The following is a 19,374-nucleotide window of genomic DNA, read 5'->3' on the forward strand; positions in this document are numbered from 1 at the left end:
GTGCATATACCTGATATAACCTACTCTAGTGTAGGGTAGACTAGCCATTAAATATAAAATTGAACCTAAACTGACTTTTTCAACTCAGTAACCTTGTTTTAAATTTTGATATAGAAGCTTGCTACTTGTGGTCAATAATGACTTTGTTTTTTCATTTGTGCATATTTTATGTCTTACAGTAAATATATTTAAAAGCTTTCATATCTGTTTTAATTTAGAAAATTTAAAGGACACTTTGTTTTATTATAATACTAGACAATAAAGCACAGTACTTAGCTGTAAAGCAGTATAACTAATACACAAAATTTTGTATTTAAGGTACCCTAGATGATAGATCTAAAACATGGAAATATTACATGTGAAATTCATTTTAGATCATTGTATGTTATTATTATTGTTTTATTATATTGTTGTTATTGTAGGTCATTATAGATTGTTATTATTTAAATTTTTTTCTCTTAGTTCATTTCAAACAAATCAGTTTACTGGAATGGTGTATCAGACAGTACTGCTTCCCCACCGACATTCTTTGAAAACAGGAAGCTTGGATGAAGCCATAACTCCCAATATATCACCAGCTCAGTGGCCAGGTATAAATAATTTATATATGTGTGAGTGTTTTTCTTAGCCTTATTGAATTTAATCAGATGAGGAAAAAGTAGGTTTGGCTTGGTTTTGCTGTATGATAATCATTGTTGTTAACTATTGTTAGAATTGATACCAGTTTATTATTCACCACTTATTACAAATTATCCAGTTATGTAACATTAGTTTTTCCTTTATCATCATACTAAAATAGCTCAAATATTTTGTTATATCACTTTTTATAATTTTGCTTTTGTCATAATAGAAAAGCATTTGTTATGGCAATGAAATTTTATCTATCAGATTTGAATCAGATTACAGATTTCCAGTGTTTGTCTAAATTGAACAAATAGTTCAACATTTATGCATTAACTGCAATAACCTCTACTAGTCTATGAATCTATGGCAGAAAATATTTTAATCCTGATGCTGTAACTTTTTTCAAAAATTAGGAAATGTTGATTATTTATTAAATTTATTGTCAGTGGTAGTGGCTATGTTTGTTGTTTCTCCTAGGAATAACTTCTCTAATTCGACTTTTGAATTCTTCTGGGGAGGAAGCCCAGTCAGGGCTTACAGTCTTGCTCTGTGAGATTCTCACAGCAGTGTATCTTAGTCTCTTCATCCATGGCTTGGCAACACATTCTAGTAACGAACTGTTTCGGATTGTGGCCCACCCTCTAAATGAAAAAATGTGGTCTGCTGTATTTGGTGGAGGTGCACATGTTCCCAGCAAAGAACAGACACGCTCAAAAGCTTTACCTGGTTAGTTTTTAATCTGTTATATTTTATTTTTTAAGGCTACAGCTTTATTTATTCATCTGAATGATAACTTTGTTAAATGTAATTACATTTTAATTCATTCACAGAAAGTTCTGTTACAGACCATTTTCTTAAAGCATGAACAAATAGTTTTGTGGTAAATATGCAGTATAAAGTTTCTGATGTAATTATCAAACTTTAAGATACTCATGTACCAGTGATTAGAACTATCTAATATAATTTAAGATCGTTTACTATTGAAATTTTCATTTGTTTTGAAATATACTGTAACATTGGTTTTTGTTCTATCCCAAATCAGATCTCTCTTCTTTCTTTGGCAGGAAGGTACTTTGCTATGCCTAGCCCCCACCAGGTAGTGGTATTCTCCATGGAATGTGTGGGCTTTTCCAAAGCTCTTTCAACCATCAGTTCTTATAGCCCTCCCAGTCTTGCAGGCAAGATATTAGCTTTAGAAATAGGCTTTTACAGTTCAGCTTGCTTTGTGTTGTTTTGGAGGGGTTGGGGTACAGTGGGCCAGTTTTATTTTGTTTGGCACTTAGCAAACTGAAAATTTTCCATTAATCAAGTCATATTTTTGATTTAAAACAATGATTAGCATTTTAGAAAACCATCCCTGCTTTTTTATTATGCTTTAAGTTCTTCATTTTGATGTTTTCTATTCCTTAGACCTTTAACATATTTTTAAATGTGTAGAAATAAAGAAACGTCAGTGCTAATCATGATAAATCAGACTATGGCTTGAAATGACTGGAAAAACATTTCAAATAAGGCTGCTTTATGTTCTGCATATTATGATTCCAGCCATTAGGGTTTTGGATTTCTAAGTGTTCATAATATCATGTAAAGTAAGTATTTTAAACAATTGTATTACCTTTTCGTAATTTTCTAATGTTGTAACTGTAGGTACTGTATTTATTTAAAGATTGAAACAAGCTTTTTGGCCTGAAAAAAATCTTCATGATGCTTTCTGCCTTTAAGTTTTTTTTTTTAATAGCCCATATGTGATAATCTTGGCTTTTAAATTTTTAACAATATTTTAATTTTTGTAACATCTCCTTTCTAATTTTTAAACAGTAATTTCCTGTGCTTTATTTTTTATATGGATAAAAATAGAAAAGACTAACTTATGAAACTCATGTTGGAATATATACTTAACTTCAGATATTTGAATTCATTTTTTAAAAATTTCAAAGTCTGAGAGGGAGTATGATTTACAGGTCTACTGAGATTAAAGACTGTGATCTTGTTATTGCAACATGTTATAAAGGGATAAATTCTTGAAATAGAATGTCCACATACTTGTAAAAAATTAAAAATACATTTTTACTAACCAGTCAGCAAGCCTCAACTTCAACAATTCCTGGAGCATTTCTGAGCACAGATACATAAACAACCTTACTCAAAGTCCAGGTTGTTCTTTGTTTAACCACTCAGGTATAGCTGTTTATAGTTACAAATATCATATAATCAACTTTATCTCACCACTTAAATGAATCCGAAATAATCAAAGTGAAAAAAATTATCTGCATCTGTATGTTTAACCTCTTGCATTGGGACATGGTAGCCAAATAATACAGGATACTTAAAAAATGAGGTTTACTTAGTGATGGGGCTGGATATAGGCACATATAGATTATGTGATGCTCATCTGTCTATAAGAACCCAGAAACTATTCTGAATGCAGTCAATCATGGATGTAACTGAAGGAGCATGAAAACATAAATGATATGATTCATCAGTTTGCTAACCAGAAAAAAAGAGTATGCTCATGTAATGATGAAGCCAAAGGTCTTCTATTTCTAAAGCTGATTTAGTTTGTGAAGGAACAAGTAGAAAAAGAAAAAAATAGGAAAACAGAATAAAGGGAAGAAGTGAAGATAGTAGATAGTAAAGGCAGTAATAGTAATTAGAAGTAGCAGTCCTGTGAGGCAGATAAACTGACAGTTGGAGAGACAAAATCTGAGAACAGAAAATCAACCAAGACAAAGGGACAAGCAGGGGTGGATTTTAGTATAAGGCAGAGTTCTGAAATCTCAGTTTTTGAAGGCATTATTATGTTGTTCTGAAAGCACACCAACTAAAGCAGCACAGCAAGCAGCTTGATAAATTTTAGGTTTTAAGTAAGCAGCCCTGTATGTTCGAATTACTGTTGAATGTAATCATGATGTCCTAAGAGTGTAATTAAATTAGATAATATTCAGTATACATTGTTGACCAAGGGAATAAAATGATGTTTTAGAAAAGTTGATCTGAATTCAGCCAAAATTGATATATATATTGATATATTTTTAGTTTCTAGTGTTTAAATATGGCCAAATGAAAACTGACAGGTCTAGAATATTTCATTTTCCTGACAACCTGTTCGTCTATTCAGTGTCAGTGTATTGTATATTGAAGATGCAATACATGCTTAGAACCCTTAAAAATCTGTCTTTTAAAAAGTGTTTTCATAAACTTAGTACTATGAGAAGATTTTAAAAGTTACCATTTGTTTTCCTTGTTCTGGTATAAATTCTGTTTTTAATTTTCTTTGCAATAATGGTCTTACAAACTAAATTATTTTTCTTTCTACATGTCTGTTATATACTTAATGTACTTTTAGTGACATAAAATTTAAATATGACTTAAGCTTTGTAATATATGAAAATGGTAGATGATTTTTATTAGACTTTAACTCAGCAGGTCAGAATTCTTAACAAAAATATTAAGGTACATAAATCAGTAATTTATTTTTTAATCAAATTTACTTTGATTTCTACATATGTAATGAGGGATTTATTTTTTCTAATTAAAACTGTAGTGTCGGTGAATGTTCATGGAGTTCTGAATTATTTTAGTATGGTTAATTTTTAAAGTAGATGATCAGCTAAGCAATAGCAGTTTTTGAAAAATTACTTTTTTTTCTGCTAACAGTGAGAAATCTATACTTTTGCTTTTTATTGCATGTTGTAAAGCAAAACAAAATCTTTTAAGAATTTTTGTTGTGTTTCATAATAATGTTTGCAGGTATAAGAATTGTCGTTATTCCTATGCATACCTTAGTTTTTCTTTACCCACTTTCTAACTTCTTCATGCCCCTTATAATTCATAAGCTCTATCTATATCCAAGTTCCTTTTCATTTCTCCCTAATGCTGATTTTTTCTTTTATTCCTAGTAAAGTAGCCATTTACTACCTTAATAATGGAACAGTAGAATCAGTTTGTATCCAAGGAGTGACACAGTTCTTGATATTTTATTATTAGCTTTTTTCAAAAACAAATGGTTAAGCACCCAGCAGCTACACAGTTTCTATTGGTGCCCATAAGCTTCATGACCACTCGAACCCAACGTGATATAAGCATAAAGTTGTCTTAAGTCTTGCTGCAATTTGAGGGAAAAGAAGAGGGAGCATCTACCCTAATGATAAGCTTCAAATCATTTCTAGTTTGCTAGGAGTTATCACTAAGGTCTTTTAATTTGTAGCATTTCAGGTAATATAACATTCAGTACTGTGAACCTGTTTGCCATTTTTCCCCTGTTGTCCGTGTGCATAAGAAATGTTTCGATAAGAAGTTTTAACTTCTGGAATTGAGTCTGTAATTTTAAATGTTTCCCCTCAGTGTGGTTAATTTCTTGTTTTCATGTCAATTGTCTGGGTTCACACACTGTACTTGCAAATGTTTTTCTCTCTTAAAAAATTTTTTTTATGTTTTGCTTTAAAAACTCTGCTTTTTTATGACATAGCAAGCTTGGTAAAATCTGTGAATTTAGCATTGTAAGTTTTATTTTTCCCTAAACGTCTGTGTTCACATCACATGCCTTCTAATAATCTAAAAACAAAACAAGCAGAATAGTAATATTTGTCAAGTGATAAATTTATTTTAAAACATAGCATTAATTTTTTTGACAGATTAAAAAAATACCCTTATATTCTAAATTTTTTACTCAATGAGAATTTGGTAAAACCACTGTTTAAGTTTTAGAATGTATATAAATGTATACAACAGATATATTAGAAACATGATTGTTGATTATCAATTGCTTATAAGATCAGAGAGAAAAAATTACATATTGAATATGGTGGTTCTTTTTAAAGTCATTTGAATGATTACATACCACTTTTTAGCAATCCTTTAGTATGCTAATTTTATTCATCTTTATTTCATTTTTTCTGAAACAACTAAATTATTCTGTTAGACTCAGCTTGGCTGTAGCTTGATATAATGCATGAGCATGCTGTTTATGCAAGCTAAGTAGCTTCAGGCAATAAAACAAAATTGTATTAAAACACAAATACTTGTATTCCTTTGGTAGGTAAGTGACTTCTTGCTGTAACCATTAAAGAAGAATATTGGTGTGCCTTAATATGGGGTTCTTTACCTATCTATTAGACTATGACTATGTCCAGGAGATCCTTGATTTTCTATTGGTGATTTGCATCATGACTTAGTACTGATTAAAGATTTGTATAACTTGTTTTTCTTTGCTAATGCCCTTAATATTCTAAGGCAAAATACTGAGAGGATATTGACTGTTAAATGTTTAGAAGTTAAAACAATAAAGATTGCATTTTCTCCCTCTTCTTTGTTGTACCATTGACTAGAAAATTCTATCTCCAAGCCATTTCTAAAAGTCTGAATCAGTTTAGTAGGTAGTTTTGGTGTTTGAATTTTTTAATATTTTCAGTGAAAAGTTAGTAGTAGTTTTTTAGTAGATAAAAGGCCAAGTGATTACTGAAGAATCTCATAACTGAGTTGTTGCCTTTAATTACCACTGACATCCTATGATATTCTCCCCCCCCCCCGCCCCATGATATTCTTAAAAAACAAAATAGAAAGATGTAGATAATTTAGATAAGTCAGCATTCAGAGAGTAAGGGACAAGATGAGATTAAAAACAAAGATCTCTATACAAGATGATTTTTGTCTCATTTCCTCCACTATTTTCTTACCTTACTATCATCATAATCTCAGTTTTGTGTATGTACTTATTTGTAGTTAACCTTAGGTCTTACGTAAAAATAGGTGAAATCAGAACAATGAAAATTGTACTTATTTTAGTATTACTTTATTTTGTTCTTGTTAATTTCTTCACTAGTGGAAGAAGGAGAGAAACAGAGCAAACGTTTTAGGCCATCAAAAATATCTTGCAGAGAATCTGCCTCATTGACCTCTTCCTCACCACAAGTAAGCCAGGAGTCACTGATAGTTAAAGAGAAGTTCATTCCACCTGAGCTCAGTATCTGGGACTATTTCATTGCCAAGGTAATACAAGTGTTATCCAGATGATTATTTGTGTAGTTAAACAGAAATGAAACTGTTTAAAATAAGTGTAATTGTTGGTGTTTCCAAATATTTTTCCACACTGGTTTAGAAAATTTTCATTTTATCAGGGTACCTTATCACAAAATATACCCTAAAATATTTTGGACATATTTCAACCAGGTTTTAAGGCAGTTCTTTTATAAATTATGATTTTTGTATTTTAAACAAAGCCACGTTCTTAGTAAGATGAAAATATAAATTGGTTAGCACCTTAATGCTTGATAGTAATTAAGGAATCAAGACTGCCAGAAGTCAAAGTGCCATCCATACTCTAATTTCTTTTCTATACTCCAGGCAGTCCTGCGTTGTCCTGATATACTGATATACACAGATTTCAGTTTTTAGTTAAATAACATCAGTCCCTCAACAACACTGTTCAACTTTAAAGTTATCACAATTTACTAAATATGAGTAATCGCATAAAGTACAAACTTCCCTGCTAGCTATTCAGTCCACAAATCACTATGTAAAGAACAGATGCACCCCATGATCAGTGACCAATCACAACAGTTCTTTCAAAGTATGTCAGTGATTGGTCATTTAGTACCTGTTATTCAGTATTCAGTTCATACACAGACAGAAAAGCATGTGGTTGTCTTGCCTCCTTATCTCCCATAATAAATGCAAGTGACATTTTACAAAACTGGCTAATCAGAAGAGGGAATTGGCTAACACAGATAAAAGTGCAACTGAAAAATGAAAAGTGATAGTACTGGAAGTGAAATTCAAATCAAATATAAAGTTATAGAAGAAATAGCTAACTTTGGGAATACTGACATTGCTGTCATTTGATAGACTTTAGAGGTACAGCCAGAGGCAATTAGTAAAGGCCAGCTTATCAACATAAATGAGGAAAGTGTGACAAAAGGATGAAGATGTCCCAGAGATAGTGAAATTGGCAAAAAACTTCACATTAAAAGAATTCTGGGTAATATTTCACAACATTGAAAGTGCAAAGTAAAAAGTTGGACGCTGATAACAAACTTAGAAAGGAGTATGACAATTCGTTAATGATAAGAAAAGAAGCTTGCTTTGATTCCTGAGTTAGAAGGCCAGCACTGTTCAAAGTACTCTTGATAAATTTCTTACAAAGAAATAAAACACTTTAATTCTCACTGTTTCTGATTTTTTAATTACAGTATACTAAATAAGTATTGTTTTTACTATTTTCTTATTTTCCTATACATTTATAACTGACTGTAAAAGTTTTTAATGTTCTGACAAATTTTTAAATGGTCACAGAACATTTGTAATTTTTGCGTGCTTCAGGGTAAAGAAGGGCATTTATATCACCTTGTTTCACATTGCCTTTTGCAGTCATTGATTCATTCAACAGATGTTTATTATGTACTCTATTTATATTGGAATATCTTTATTTCATCTTCATTTTTAAAGTATAGTTTTACTTTTGCTGGGTATATGATTCTTGATTAGTAAGGCCTTCTTTAGTTGTCTTGTTCCTGGATCTGGTTAAATTTCTGGCTGGTCTGCCCTTGCTCCAATCTGTATCTCAGCCTCAGGCTAGTTGAGATGTTAGCCTTCTCTAATTGTTTGCTGCTGAGAACTCTTGTTTTTGACAATGCTGCTGGGCATGGAATTCGTTTTTTTTTTTTTAATTGAAGTATAGTTGATTTACAATGTTGTGTTAATTTCTACTGTACAGCAAAGTGATTCAATTATTTATATACATTCTTTTTCATATTTTTCATATGGTTTATACACGATATTGAATATAGATTGAGGACCTTGTTGTTTATCCATTCTCTGTATAATAGTTTGCATCCCCTAATCCCCAACTCCCAATCCCTACCGCACCTCTGTCTGGGCAACCACAAGTCTGTTCTCTACGTCTCTTGAGTCTGTTTCTGTTTCGTAGATAAATTCATTTATGTTATATTTTAGATTCCACATTTAAGTGATATTATATGGTATTTATCTTTCTGTTTCTGACTTACTTCACTTCTTATAATCTCTAGGTCCATCCATGTTGCTGCAAATGTCATTATTTCATTCTTTTTTATGGCTGTAGTGTTCCATTATATATATAAGTGCCACATCTTCTTTATCCATTCATCTGTTGATGGATATTTAGGTTGTTTCCATGTCTTGGCTGTTGTAAATGGTGCTGCAGTGAACATTGGGGTGCATGTATCTTTTCAAATTATAGTTTTCTCTGGATTTATGGGCGTGGAATTCTTATTAAAGTCAGCCCCCTCTGGCCAGGCAGCAGAGTTCTCTATCCTCACAGGCTGCTGGCCCTGATAGAACAAATGGGCCACAGAGGGCAGGGGTTGGGTTAGGAGTACCCCCTGGCCAAAATGCCAGATGCTCACTTTTTACCAGAGATTCAGTAGTTTTTCTTGAATAAATACTTCTCTATGTGTTGTATGTGTTTGACCAGTTTCCAGTATCTTTAAATGGTTGTTTTTGACAACTTTTTCCAGTTTTATTACTGCTTTTTGGGAAGAGGACTTAACAAACTCCTCGCTCAGCTTTTCCAGAATTTCTACCCTCCCTGCTATGCTTCTTTATTGGGCTTCTTTGGACCCAAGATTTTATAAGTTTTCTTTTCAAATTTCGCACATCTCTTCTTTCATCCTCACTCTTAACTGATGACATCATCTTATAAGTCATTAAAAAAAAAAAACAGAACCAGACAAAAGTCTTTCATCATTCTGTCATGAAGCCCTCATCTTGTTCTCTCGTGTTATTATCAAGGAAGCATCCTTCCTATCAAAGATTCAGTGCTATTCTGAATCCTATCCTTGCTTTTCTTCTCTCCTCTTCTTTCTTCACTATTGGCTCTTCCCATCAGAACAGAAATGTGCTCTACTGAGGTCTCCCATTCCAAATCCTGCTTTGATCCCAAAACTTTTTTGAACTATTATCCCATTTCTCTGCTTCCCATCCTCCTTCAACTTTTCAAAACTGTAAACACATTATCTTTCTATTACCATAGGTCCCGTTCATATTTACCCATTGTATGACTTGTGACACAACTACCCCGCTGAACCTGCTGTTGTTGAGATCCAGGTGGTATCCATGTTATCAAGTATAGGAAACTTCTTTGTCATCATCTTATTTGACTTCTTAGCAGTATTCAACCCATGTGACTATTTCCTCCTTTTTGAATTACTTTTCTCTCTTGTTCTATTGATATCAGTCTCTTCTAGTTTATTTCCTAACCTTACTATTTATTGCTTCATAGTCTTCTTCTTCCTTTTCTACCTGACCTGTGAATCTTGATCTTCTTCAAGATTTAGGTTTCTGATATTTATTTTCTTTAATACTTCCCATGTCACAACCAAAGTCCTCCCATTTTAGTAAACGGCATCTTCATCCTTATAGTTGCTCAAGCCAGAAACCCAGAAGTCGTCTTTTCCTTCTCTTTCCCTTGCTTTCCAAATTGATCAGTAAATCTGTGCTTTCCCCCAAATATACCATGAATGTGTTGTTTCTCTCCATCTCCATCACATACCTGTATCCAGACTGCCAACTCTTGCCTTAGTTACTGATGTCTCCATTTCTTCTCTTGCCATGTGACTTTTCTCTCATAAGGCTATGGTCATAGTAATATTCCTAAAGTATAAATCTCAATACCTATCCTCTACTTAAAACTCATCAGTGACATTCCATTACACTCTTTACTATGTTGTACAAAAACCCTACCTGATCTGTCATCTGCTGTTCTCTTCAACTTTTCTCCCACCACTGTCTTCTTGCTTTAGTAGGCTTCAGCCAAACTTTTTTTTTTTTCCCATACCAAACTCTTTTACCTTATTAAAGCCTTTTTACATACTATATCTACTACCTAAAATGCTTTTCTTCCCTCCTGTTAAATGGCTTATTCCTTCTTGTCCTTTAGGTCTCACTTAAATGGCACTTTTCAAAGAGGCTTTTCATGATCAGCTTATCTCAACTCTTGTTAATATTCTTGATCCCAGTACTATTTTCTTCTTTATAACACAGCTAAATACAATTTATATTTAGTTTTCTATTATTTGCCTGTTTTTTCCCCCACTAAAATATAAGTGCTGTGAGGACAGTGACTATATATATGTCTTAAAATTTCTTACATTGGGTATACTTTTCACACATAGTGGATACTTGATTGGATGAATAAATAAGGGAATTGTGTAAAGTGATGTTGAAGGCGTAGAATGTCAAAAAAGAAGCAGCCAAGTACTGGTTACTTTACCTTCTTATAACAAAGTACCCCAAAATGGGATAAATTGCTAATATTAGACTATATAATTGAATGTGTTAAGTCAGATAGTTGGTTGATAAATTCTGTAACTTTTTAATTTTAGCCTTTTCTACCTGCTTCTCAAAGTAGAGCAGAATATGATTCAGAGGAGAGTCTGGAAAGTGATGACGAAGATGAAGATGTTTTAGCTTCAGATTTCCATCTCCAAGAGCATTCTAATTCAAATTCATATAGGTATGGAATATTTAATTTTAAGCTTCTTTAAAAAAATTCATTATGTAATTTTGAAAATAATACATGAAATTAATAACTTGGTGAATTATGTTATAACCGAGATCTCTTTAGCTGAAATCGTTAAATTCTCTTCCTTAACAATAATTCCACAGTTAATTTTTGATTACCCTTGAATGGACAATCTGTACTTTTTTTCATTTCTGATAAATCTTGCTATCATATCATTCCTTGCCCTTTGCTCCCTACAATAAACACCATAAATGGACAATCTGTACTTATTTTCAATTCTCACAAATCTTGCTATCAGATCATTCCTTGCCCTTTGCTCCCTACAATTAACAAAGCACATTGTTTTAGCTTAAAAAGGTCTAATGTCTTTCCAGTACACTAGTACTCAAAGATGTCCATGATTTCTGTCTTAAAAATGGCATATGTGGAACACATATAAAAATCATAAATGTTCAAATACCCTCAAAGCTCCAATGCTACATTATTATCCTTACATGTATAAGTGATAGTATGATATGTTGTTTATATCTGAAAGGTGTATATATTTTATTATGACATGGTATGTTAATTGTGTGATAGAAAAATATAAATTTTCCAAAAGTAAGTATCTTAGGGAAAATGAAGTACTCCTTTATTGAAAAGAAAAGTTTTTATGAGATTTTTTTAAAAATTAATTTTTATTGGAGTATAGTTGATTTACAATGCTATGTTAGTTACTGCTGTACAGCAAAGGGAATCAGTTATACATATACATATATCCACTCTTTTAGATTCTTTTCCCATATAGGTCATTACAGAGTATTGAGTAGAGTTCCCTGTGCTATACAGTAGGTTCTTATTAGTTATCTGTTTTATATATAATAGTGTATATATGTCAATCTCAGTCTCCCCATTTATCCCTCCCCTGCTTTATCCTTTTTCACCTTGGTAACCATAAGTTTGTTTTCTACATCTGTGACTTTATTTCTGTTTTGTAAATAAGTCCATTTGTACTATTGTTTTAGATTCCACATATAAGCGATATCATATGATATTTGTCTTTCTCTGTCTGACTTACTTCTTTCAGTTTGACAATCTCTGTGTCCATCCATGTCGCTGCAAATGGCATTATTTCATTCTTTTTTGTGGCTCAGTAATATTCCATTGTATATATGTACCACATCTTCTTTATCCATTCCTCTGTCAATGGACATTTAGGTTGTTTCCATGTCCTGGCTATTGTAAATAGTGCTACAGTGAACGTTGGGGTGCATGTATCTTTTCAAATGATAGGTTTCTGCAGATATATGCCCAGGAGTGGGATTGCTGGATCATGGTATAGTAGCCCTATTTTTAGTTTTTTAAAGAACCTTCATACTGTTTGCCATAGTGACTATACCAATTTACCAATTTACATTCCCACCAACAGTGTACGAGGGTTCCCCTTTCTCCCCACTCTCTCCACCATTTATTGTTTGTAGATTTTTTGATGATGGCTCTTCTGACCAGTGTGAAGTGATTTCCTCATTGTAGTTTTGATTTGCATTTCTCTAATAATTAGCAATGTTGAGCATCTTTTCATGTGCTTTTTCACCATCCATATGTCATCTTTGGAGAAATGTCAATTTAGATTTTCTACCCATTTTTTGATTGGGTTGTTTGTTTTTTTGATATTGAGCTGCATGAGCTGTTTGATATTTTAGAGATTAATCCTTTGTTGGTCACTTAGTTTGCAAGTATTTTCTCCCATTCTGAGGGTTGTCTTTTTGTTTTGTTTATGGTTTCCTTTGCTGTGCAAAAGCTTTTAAGTTTAATGAGGTCCCATTGGTTTATTTTTGGTTTTATTTTCATTACTTTTGGAAATAAGTCAAAAAAGATCTTGCTGCAATTTATATCAGAGAGTGTTCTGCCTATGTTTTCCTCTAAGAGTTTTATAGTATCCTGTCTTACATTTAGGTCTTTAATCCATTTTTAGTTTATTTTTGTGTATGGTGTTTGAGAATGTTCTCATTTCTTTCTTTTACATATAGCTGTCCAGTTTTCTCAGCACCATTTATTGAAGAGACTGTCTTTTCTCCATTGTATATTCTTGCCTCCTTACTCATAGATTAGGTGACCATAGATGGGTGGGTTTATCTCTAGGCTTTCTATCCTGTTCCATTGATCTGTATGTCTGTCTTTGTGCCAGTACCATACTGTTTTGATTACGGTAGCTTTGTAGTATAGTCTGGAGTCAGGGAGTGTGATTCCTCCCTCTCCATCTTTCTCTCTCAAGATGGCTTTGGCTATTCGAGGTCTTTTGTGTTTCCATACAAATTGTAAAATTTCTGTTCTAATTCTGTGAAAAATGCTATTGGTAATTTGATAGGGATTGCACTGATTCTGTAGATTACTTTGGGTAGTATAGTCATTTTGACAATATTGATTTGTCCAATCCAAAAACATGGTATATCTCTCCATCTGTTTGTGTCATCTTTGATTTCTTTCATCAGTATCTTATAGTTTTCTGAGTATAGGTCTTTTGCCTCCTTAGGTAGGTTTATTCCTAGGAATTCTATTCTTTTGATGAGATGGTAAATAGGATTGTTTCCTTAATTTCTCTTTCTGATCTTTCATTGTTAGTGTATAGGAATGCAAGAGATTTCTGTGTTTTAATTTTGTATCCTGCAACTTTACCAAATTCACTGACAAGCTCTAGTAGTTTTCTGTTAGCATCTTTAGGGTTTTCTGTGTGTAGTATCATGTCATCTGCAAATAGTGACAGTTTTACTTCTTTTCCAGTTTGGATTCCTTTTATTTCTTTTTCTTCTCTAATTGCTGTAGCTAGGACTTCCAAAACTATGTTGAATAAAAGTGGCAAGAGTAGACATCCTTGTCTTATTCCTGATGTTAGAGGAAATGCTTTCAGCATTTCACCATTGAGTATGATATTAGCTGTAGGTTTGTCATATATGGCCTTTATTATGTTGAGGTATATTCTCTCTATGCCCACTTTTCTGGAGAGTTTTTATCATAAATGGGTGTTGAATTTTGTCAAAAGCTTTTTCTGCGTCTCTTGAGATGATCATATGGTTTTTATTTTTTAGTTTGTTAATGTGGTGTATCACATTGATTGATTTGCATATATTGAAGTATCCTTGCGTATACTGAAGTATCCTTGCATCCCTGGGATAAATCCCACTTGATCATGGTGTATGATCCTTTTAATGTGTTGTTCATTTGATTTGCTAGTATTTTGTTGAGGATTTTTGTGTCTATGTTCATAAGTGATATTGGCCTGTACTTTTCCTTTTTTGTGATGTCTTTGTCTGGTGTTGGTATCAGTATGAGATTTTTATTTGATGGTGTCCTGTGTTAACCTGATTTTGTTTTTTTGAATATATGGAATATTTACATGGCTCAGAAGTCAATCTGTGTAACTCAACAACAAAATAACCCAATTAAAAAATGGGCAAATAAGTTGAACAGACATTATCCAAATAAGCACATGAAAAGATTCTCACTATCACAGATTACTGAGGAAATGCAAATAAAAACCACAATGAGAGATCCTCTCACACCCATTAGATTGGCTGTTATCAAAAATACAGAAAATCACAATGTTGGCAAGAGTGTGGAGAGATTGATACCCTTGTGCACTGTTGGTAGGAATGTGAACTGGTGCAACCACTGTAGAAAACAGTATGACAGTTCCTCAAAAATTAAAAGTAGAATTACCATGTGACCCAGCAGTTTACCTTCTGGATATATACTACAAGAAATTGAAAGCAGGTGTTGAACTGGTAGTAGTACACTCATGCTCATAATAGCATTATTCATAATAGCCAAGGGATAATTGCAACTCAGGTGTCTGTCAGCAAATTGAATGCAATAAAGAATGTGGTAGATACATAGAGTAGAATATTATTCAGCCTTTAAAAGGATGAAAATTCTGACATATGCTACAATATGGTTGAATCTTGAGGACATTTTGCTAGGTAAAATAAACCAGGCACAAAAAGACAAATGCTTGTATAATTCCACTTATGTAAGATACCTAGAATAGTCAAATTCATAGAGACAGAAAGTAGAATGCTGGTTGCCAGGGCCTAGGAGACAGGGAAAATGGGGAGTTATTGTTTAATGGTTATAGAGTTGCAGTTTTTCAAGATGAAAAGAATTCTGGAAATGGATGGTGGTGGTGGCTGCACAATATGAAAGTACTTAATGTCACCGAAATGTACATTTTAAAGTAGTTAAGATGTCATGTATTTTACCACAGTTTAGAATAGTAAAAAAATCAGTACTCTAAGAAATAAATTTTTTGCTTGAAAAAAATGCCAAAGTATCTTTTTTTTAATTAAAAAAGGAAATCTGTATAAAAATATAAAATCTGAAGTCTCAAATCTCTCCCACTTGAGTCCTCCTCTACACCCTCTACAGATACTTATTTTTATTAGTTTCTGGTTTATCCTTCTGTTTTCAAAAATAAGGGGGTGTGTGTGTCTCTGTATGTGTGTAAAATCTTATTTCCGCTGCTTTCTTACACAGAACGTAGCATGTAGCATACTACATATAACTTGCTTTTTATTTATTAATACATGCTGGGGTTCACTCCATATTAACATTTAGACATTCTTTTGGCTACCCTAAAATATTCCATGATTCAGAGCTAGTTATTCAACCATTACAATTACTCTGATGGGTAATTTGGTTGTTTCTACTCTTTTGCTGTTGTAGATAATGCTGACATGAGTAACTGCGTGCATGTATTGTTTCATTTTTGTGGAGGTATATCTTCAGGGTAGATTCCTGGTAGTGAATTGTTGGGATAAAGAGTGTGTAGTCTTCTCAATCCCTAAGTAAATTTTTAACAGATCTATTGTTGCTTTATTTTTAGTTGGTCATTGATGCGTTTGGCAATGGTGCAGTTGGTGCTCAGCAATTTGAAGACTTTCTATCCCTTTGCAGGTCATGATCTTGCAGGTAATAAATAGCTTAACGTGAACTTATATTGCCATTGCTTTTGATTGACTTATTTTGTATTTTTTTCAAGTAGTGGAGAAAACGTTTAGTAACTTCCTATGGTTCTATCATATTGTTAGATGCTTTTAGGAGGACAGGGTCCAAGAAAGCAGGGAATCTGAAGCTGATGTGATTGACTGTATTGAGACTGTGTTTATAGCTGTAGCCAAGGTGTTGGAGATTTAATAGTTGTAGACACGTAGGAAACTAAACAAAAGCAAAAATTTAGTAATTATTAACTCTGAGGGAGAAAAAGGTTGTACAGGAAAGGAAGGGGCATGATAGTATACCAAGTAGTTCAGCTGTGATCTCTATTTACATATATATAAAACAAAGTAGACACTAAATGATCAATCTAACCAAAAATTATTATGGACTGTATTGCAATGATGGAGAGAGGGGAAGTTTATTCTCATATTTCATAGTAGTAAATCAGTAGATCATTTCTAAAATAGAAAAAAATCAATAAGCATATTATTTAGATTTTTGAAGGTAAACAGCAGGAATAGCTAAAAGTTGAAAAGGGGGATCAGTATTCAGGAGTATGGAAGTGTAGAACTGGAAGGTGCTGAGTTTTGTAATAAGTATTATTTCACTTTTTTTACCTTGTATATTATTTTAATTTTCAAAAGAAGTCTAGCTATGTGCTGTACATAAATTCGGCTGATACAAAGGCTTAAGACAATTAATTTTCCTCCCAAACATATTTTTATAATATTCAGGTACATTTTTTGTGCAAAATTAAAGTCAAAACAGTGATTGCTATAGCAATTATTTATTTATTTATTTATTTATTTTGGGCTGTGTTGGGTCCTGCTGCACGTGGCTTTCTCTAGTTGCGGTGAGTCGGGGCTACTCTTCGTTGCAGTGAGCGGGCCTCTCACTGCGGTGGCTTCTCCTGTTGCAGAGCACAGGCTCCAGGCGCACGGGCCTCAGCAGTTGTGGCTTGCAGGCTCTAGAGTGCAGGCTCAGTAGTTGTGGCTCATGGGCTTACTTGCTCCACAGCATGTGGGATCTTCCTGGACCAAGGCTCAAACCATGTCCCCTGCATTGGTAGGTGGATTCTTTTTTTTTTTTTGGCAATACGCGGGCCTCTCACTGTTGTGGCCTCTCCCGTTACGGAGCACTGGCTCCAGACGCACAGGCTCAGTGGCCATGGGTCACGGGCCTAGCTACTCTGCGGCATGTGGGATCTTCCTGGACTGGGGCACGAGCTCGTGTCCCCTGCATTGACAGGCGGACTCTCAACCACTGCGCCACCAGGGAATGCCTGGTAGGTGGATTCTTAACCACTATGGCAGTTATTTAAATCACAAGTCACAAATGTTATTCCAAATTCTAGTAGTAAAGGTATGATGTAATTTTGACCTAGATTGCCCTTTTTTTCTGTTGTCCTAGGCCACTAATCATGTTGAAATGCTATACAGATTTACGCCATTCTTTTCAGTCCTCTGGATTTCTGTGCCCACTTCTCTTTCACATCTCCTCTGCCAAAATGTGTGTTTATATCTTATTCTCTACATTGAATATAGCATTTTACTGCACAAGATAAATGTGAGTCAATTTTATTTTCTCTTTATAGAGCTTCCAGTTAGTTCACCACTTTGTCACGCTGTTCTAAAAACTCTTCAGTGTTGGGAGCAAGTTCTTCTCCGACGACTTGAAATCCATGGGGGGCCACCTCAAAACTATATCGCAAGTCATACCTCTGAAGAGAGTGTGTCTGCAGGTCCTGCAATTCTCCGCCACAAAGCTTTGCTGGAACCTACAAACACTCCTTTCAAGTAGGGTTTCAAATGAATACTGTTCTAATATGAGTTTTATTAAATCAGATGGTGTTTAAAGAAAAAATATTTTAGTACTTCAATATTTAGTTTGCTGTTCTAGGCTCATATCTGTGTTTGTGTGATGCATATTGTAGTCTGGATGTTAGCAAACATTTCTTGCAAAGGTTCATATAGTAAATATTTTAGCCTTTACTGGCCCTACAATCCTTTTTGCAGCTATTCAGCTCTGCCATTGTAGACTGAAAGCAACCATAGACAGTAAATGAATGGGCATGGCTATGATCCAATAAACTTTTTTTAAAATATTTATTTTATATTGGAGTGTAGTTGATTAACAGTGATGTGTTAGTTACAGGTGTACAGCAAAGTGATTCAGTTATACCCATGTAAGTATCCATTCTTTTTTGAATTCTTTTCCCATTTGGGCTATTACAGAATATTGAGACAAGTTCCCTCTGCTATACAGTAGGTCCTTGTTGCTTATCTATTCTAAATATAGTAATGTCAATAAACTTTATTTTTGAATATGAAGGTAGGCTGGATTTGAGCCACGGGCCAGTGTTTTCTGACACCTACGTTGGAGCAGAGCTATTTGGAATAGCTAGTTAGCAAACTGTTTTACTGTACATGAGGAGATAAAGCATTTGCACCAAGAGGTAAATCAATTCAGTGCTTGCTTCTTCAAGAAAGTCTTACTACAAAAAATGTTAACTGAACTAAACAGTGTACTTAGTGGCTTAGTGACATAGTTGATTTACATTCTTTCATGGGCTCTTACCTCACTGCACATCAGGAACAGAGTTCAAGGTCCAGTATTTGTTCACAAACAACACTTTGAGTAGTTTTGCTTCTAGATCTTTTGTAGGAATCATACCTTTTTTGTTAGATCTTATGTTCTTAGGTTAAAGGTCAGCAAACTGCGGCCCATGGGGCCAAATCCACTCTCCTTCTGCATTAAAAATAAAGTTTTGTGGATTACAGCCACACCCTTTCATTTTAGTATTACCTATGGTTGCTTTCCGACTTAAGTGGTGAAGTTAAATAGTTGGGGGAGAGACCATATGGCCCACAAACGCTGAAATATTTACTGTCTCTTCTTTTAAGAAAAAGTTTGCTGATTGCTACTGTAGATGATGTGGTCTGATTCTAGTTAATTTATTATTATAAACATTCATATAGCACCAAGGAAATATAGTCAGATTAACCAGAAATCTCCGAAGTGTATGATGAAATATATTGTCTCTCTGTAGATCTAAACACCATCTGTCACTGTCTGTGAAGAGACTTTGGCAGTACTTGGTGAAGCGGGAAGAAATTCAAGAAACCTTTATCAGAAATATATTCACAAAGAAAAGGTGTCTAAATGAGGTCTGTATAAATTAAAACTTGTTTGCTATTTTATTATTAAAGTCTTTTGTATTTTTAACTATAAAGAATAAGTTGCATTTTACAGACTTTTAAAAATCTCATTGTTTATGTTAT

At 33.6% G+C, this 19,374-nt stretch overlaps 1 protein-coding gene across 4 annotated transcripts in view; it reads left to right on the forward strand.

Moving 5' to 3' along the window:
* Positions 1–19,374, forward strand: part of DMXL1 (Dmx like 1) — a 131,046-nt gene that overhangs the window by 62,734 nt on the left and 48,938 nt on the right. For 2 of the 4 annotated variants that reach the window (XM_059063248.2, XM_059063249.2), the window contains exons 27-34: positions 463–590; positions 1,102–1,350; positions 1,689–1,802; positions 6,446–6,612; positions 10,983–11,113; positions 15,981–16,066; positions 17,688–17,889; positions 19,143–19,260. In XM_059063248.2, the coding sequence (XP_058919231.1) occupies positions 463–590; positions 1,102–1,350; positions 1,689–1,802; positions 6,446–6,612; positions 10,983–11,113; positions 15,981–16,066; positions 17,688–17,889; positions 19,143–19,260 (1,195 nt within the window). The remainder of the gene's footprint in view (positions 1–462; positions 591–1,101; positions 1,351–1,688; positions 1,803–6,445; positions 6,613–10,982; positions 11,114–15,980; positions 16,067–17,687; positions 17,890–19,142; positions 19,261–19,374) is intronic. The other 2 variants (XM_059063250.2, XM_059063251.2) reach the window with 1 other exon arrangement.

This window comes from Kogia breviceps, chromosome 4 (genome assembly GCF_026419965.1).
Source record: "Kogia breviceps isolate mKogBre1 chromosome 4, mKogBre1 haplotype 1, whole genome shotgun sequence".
In the NCBI taxonomy this organism is placed as follows: domain Eukaryota; kingdom Metazoa; phylum Chordata; class Mammalia; order Artiodactyla; family Physeteridae; genus Kogia; species Kogia breviceps.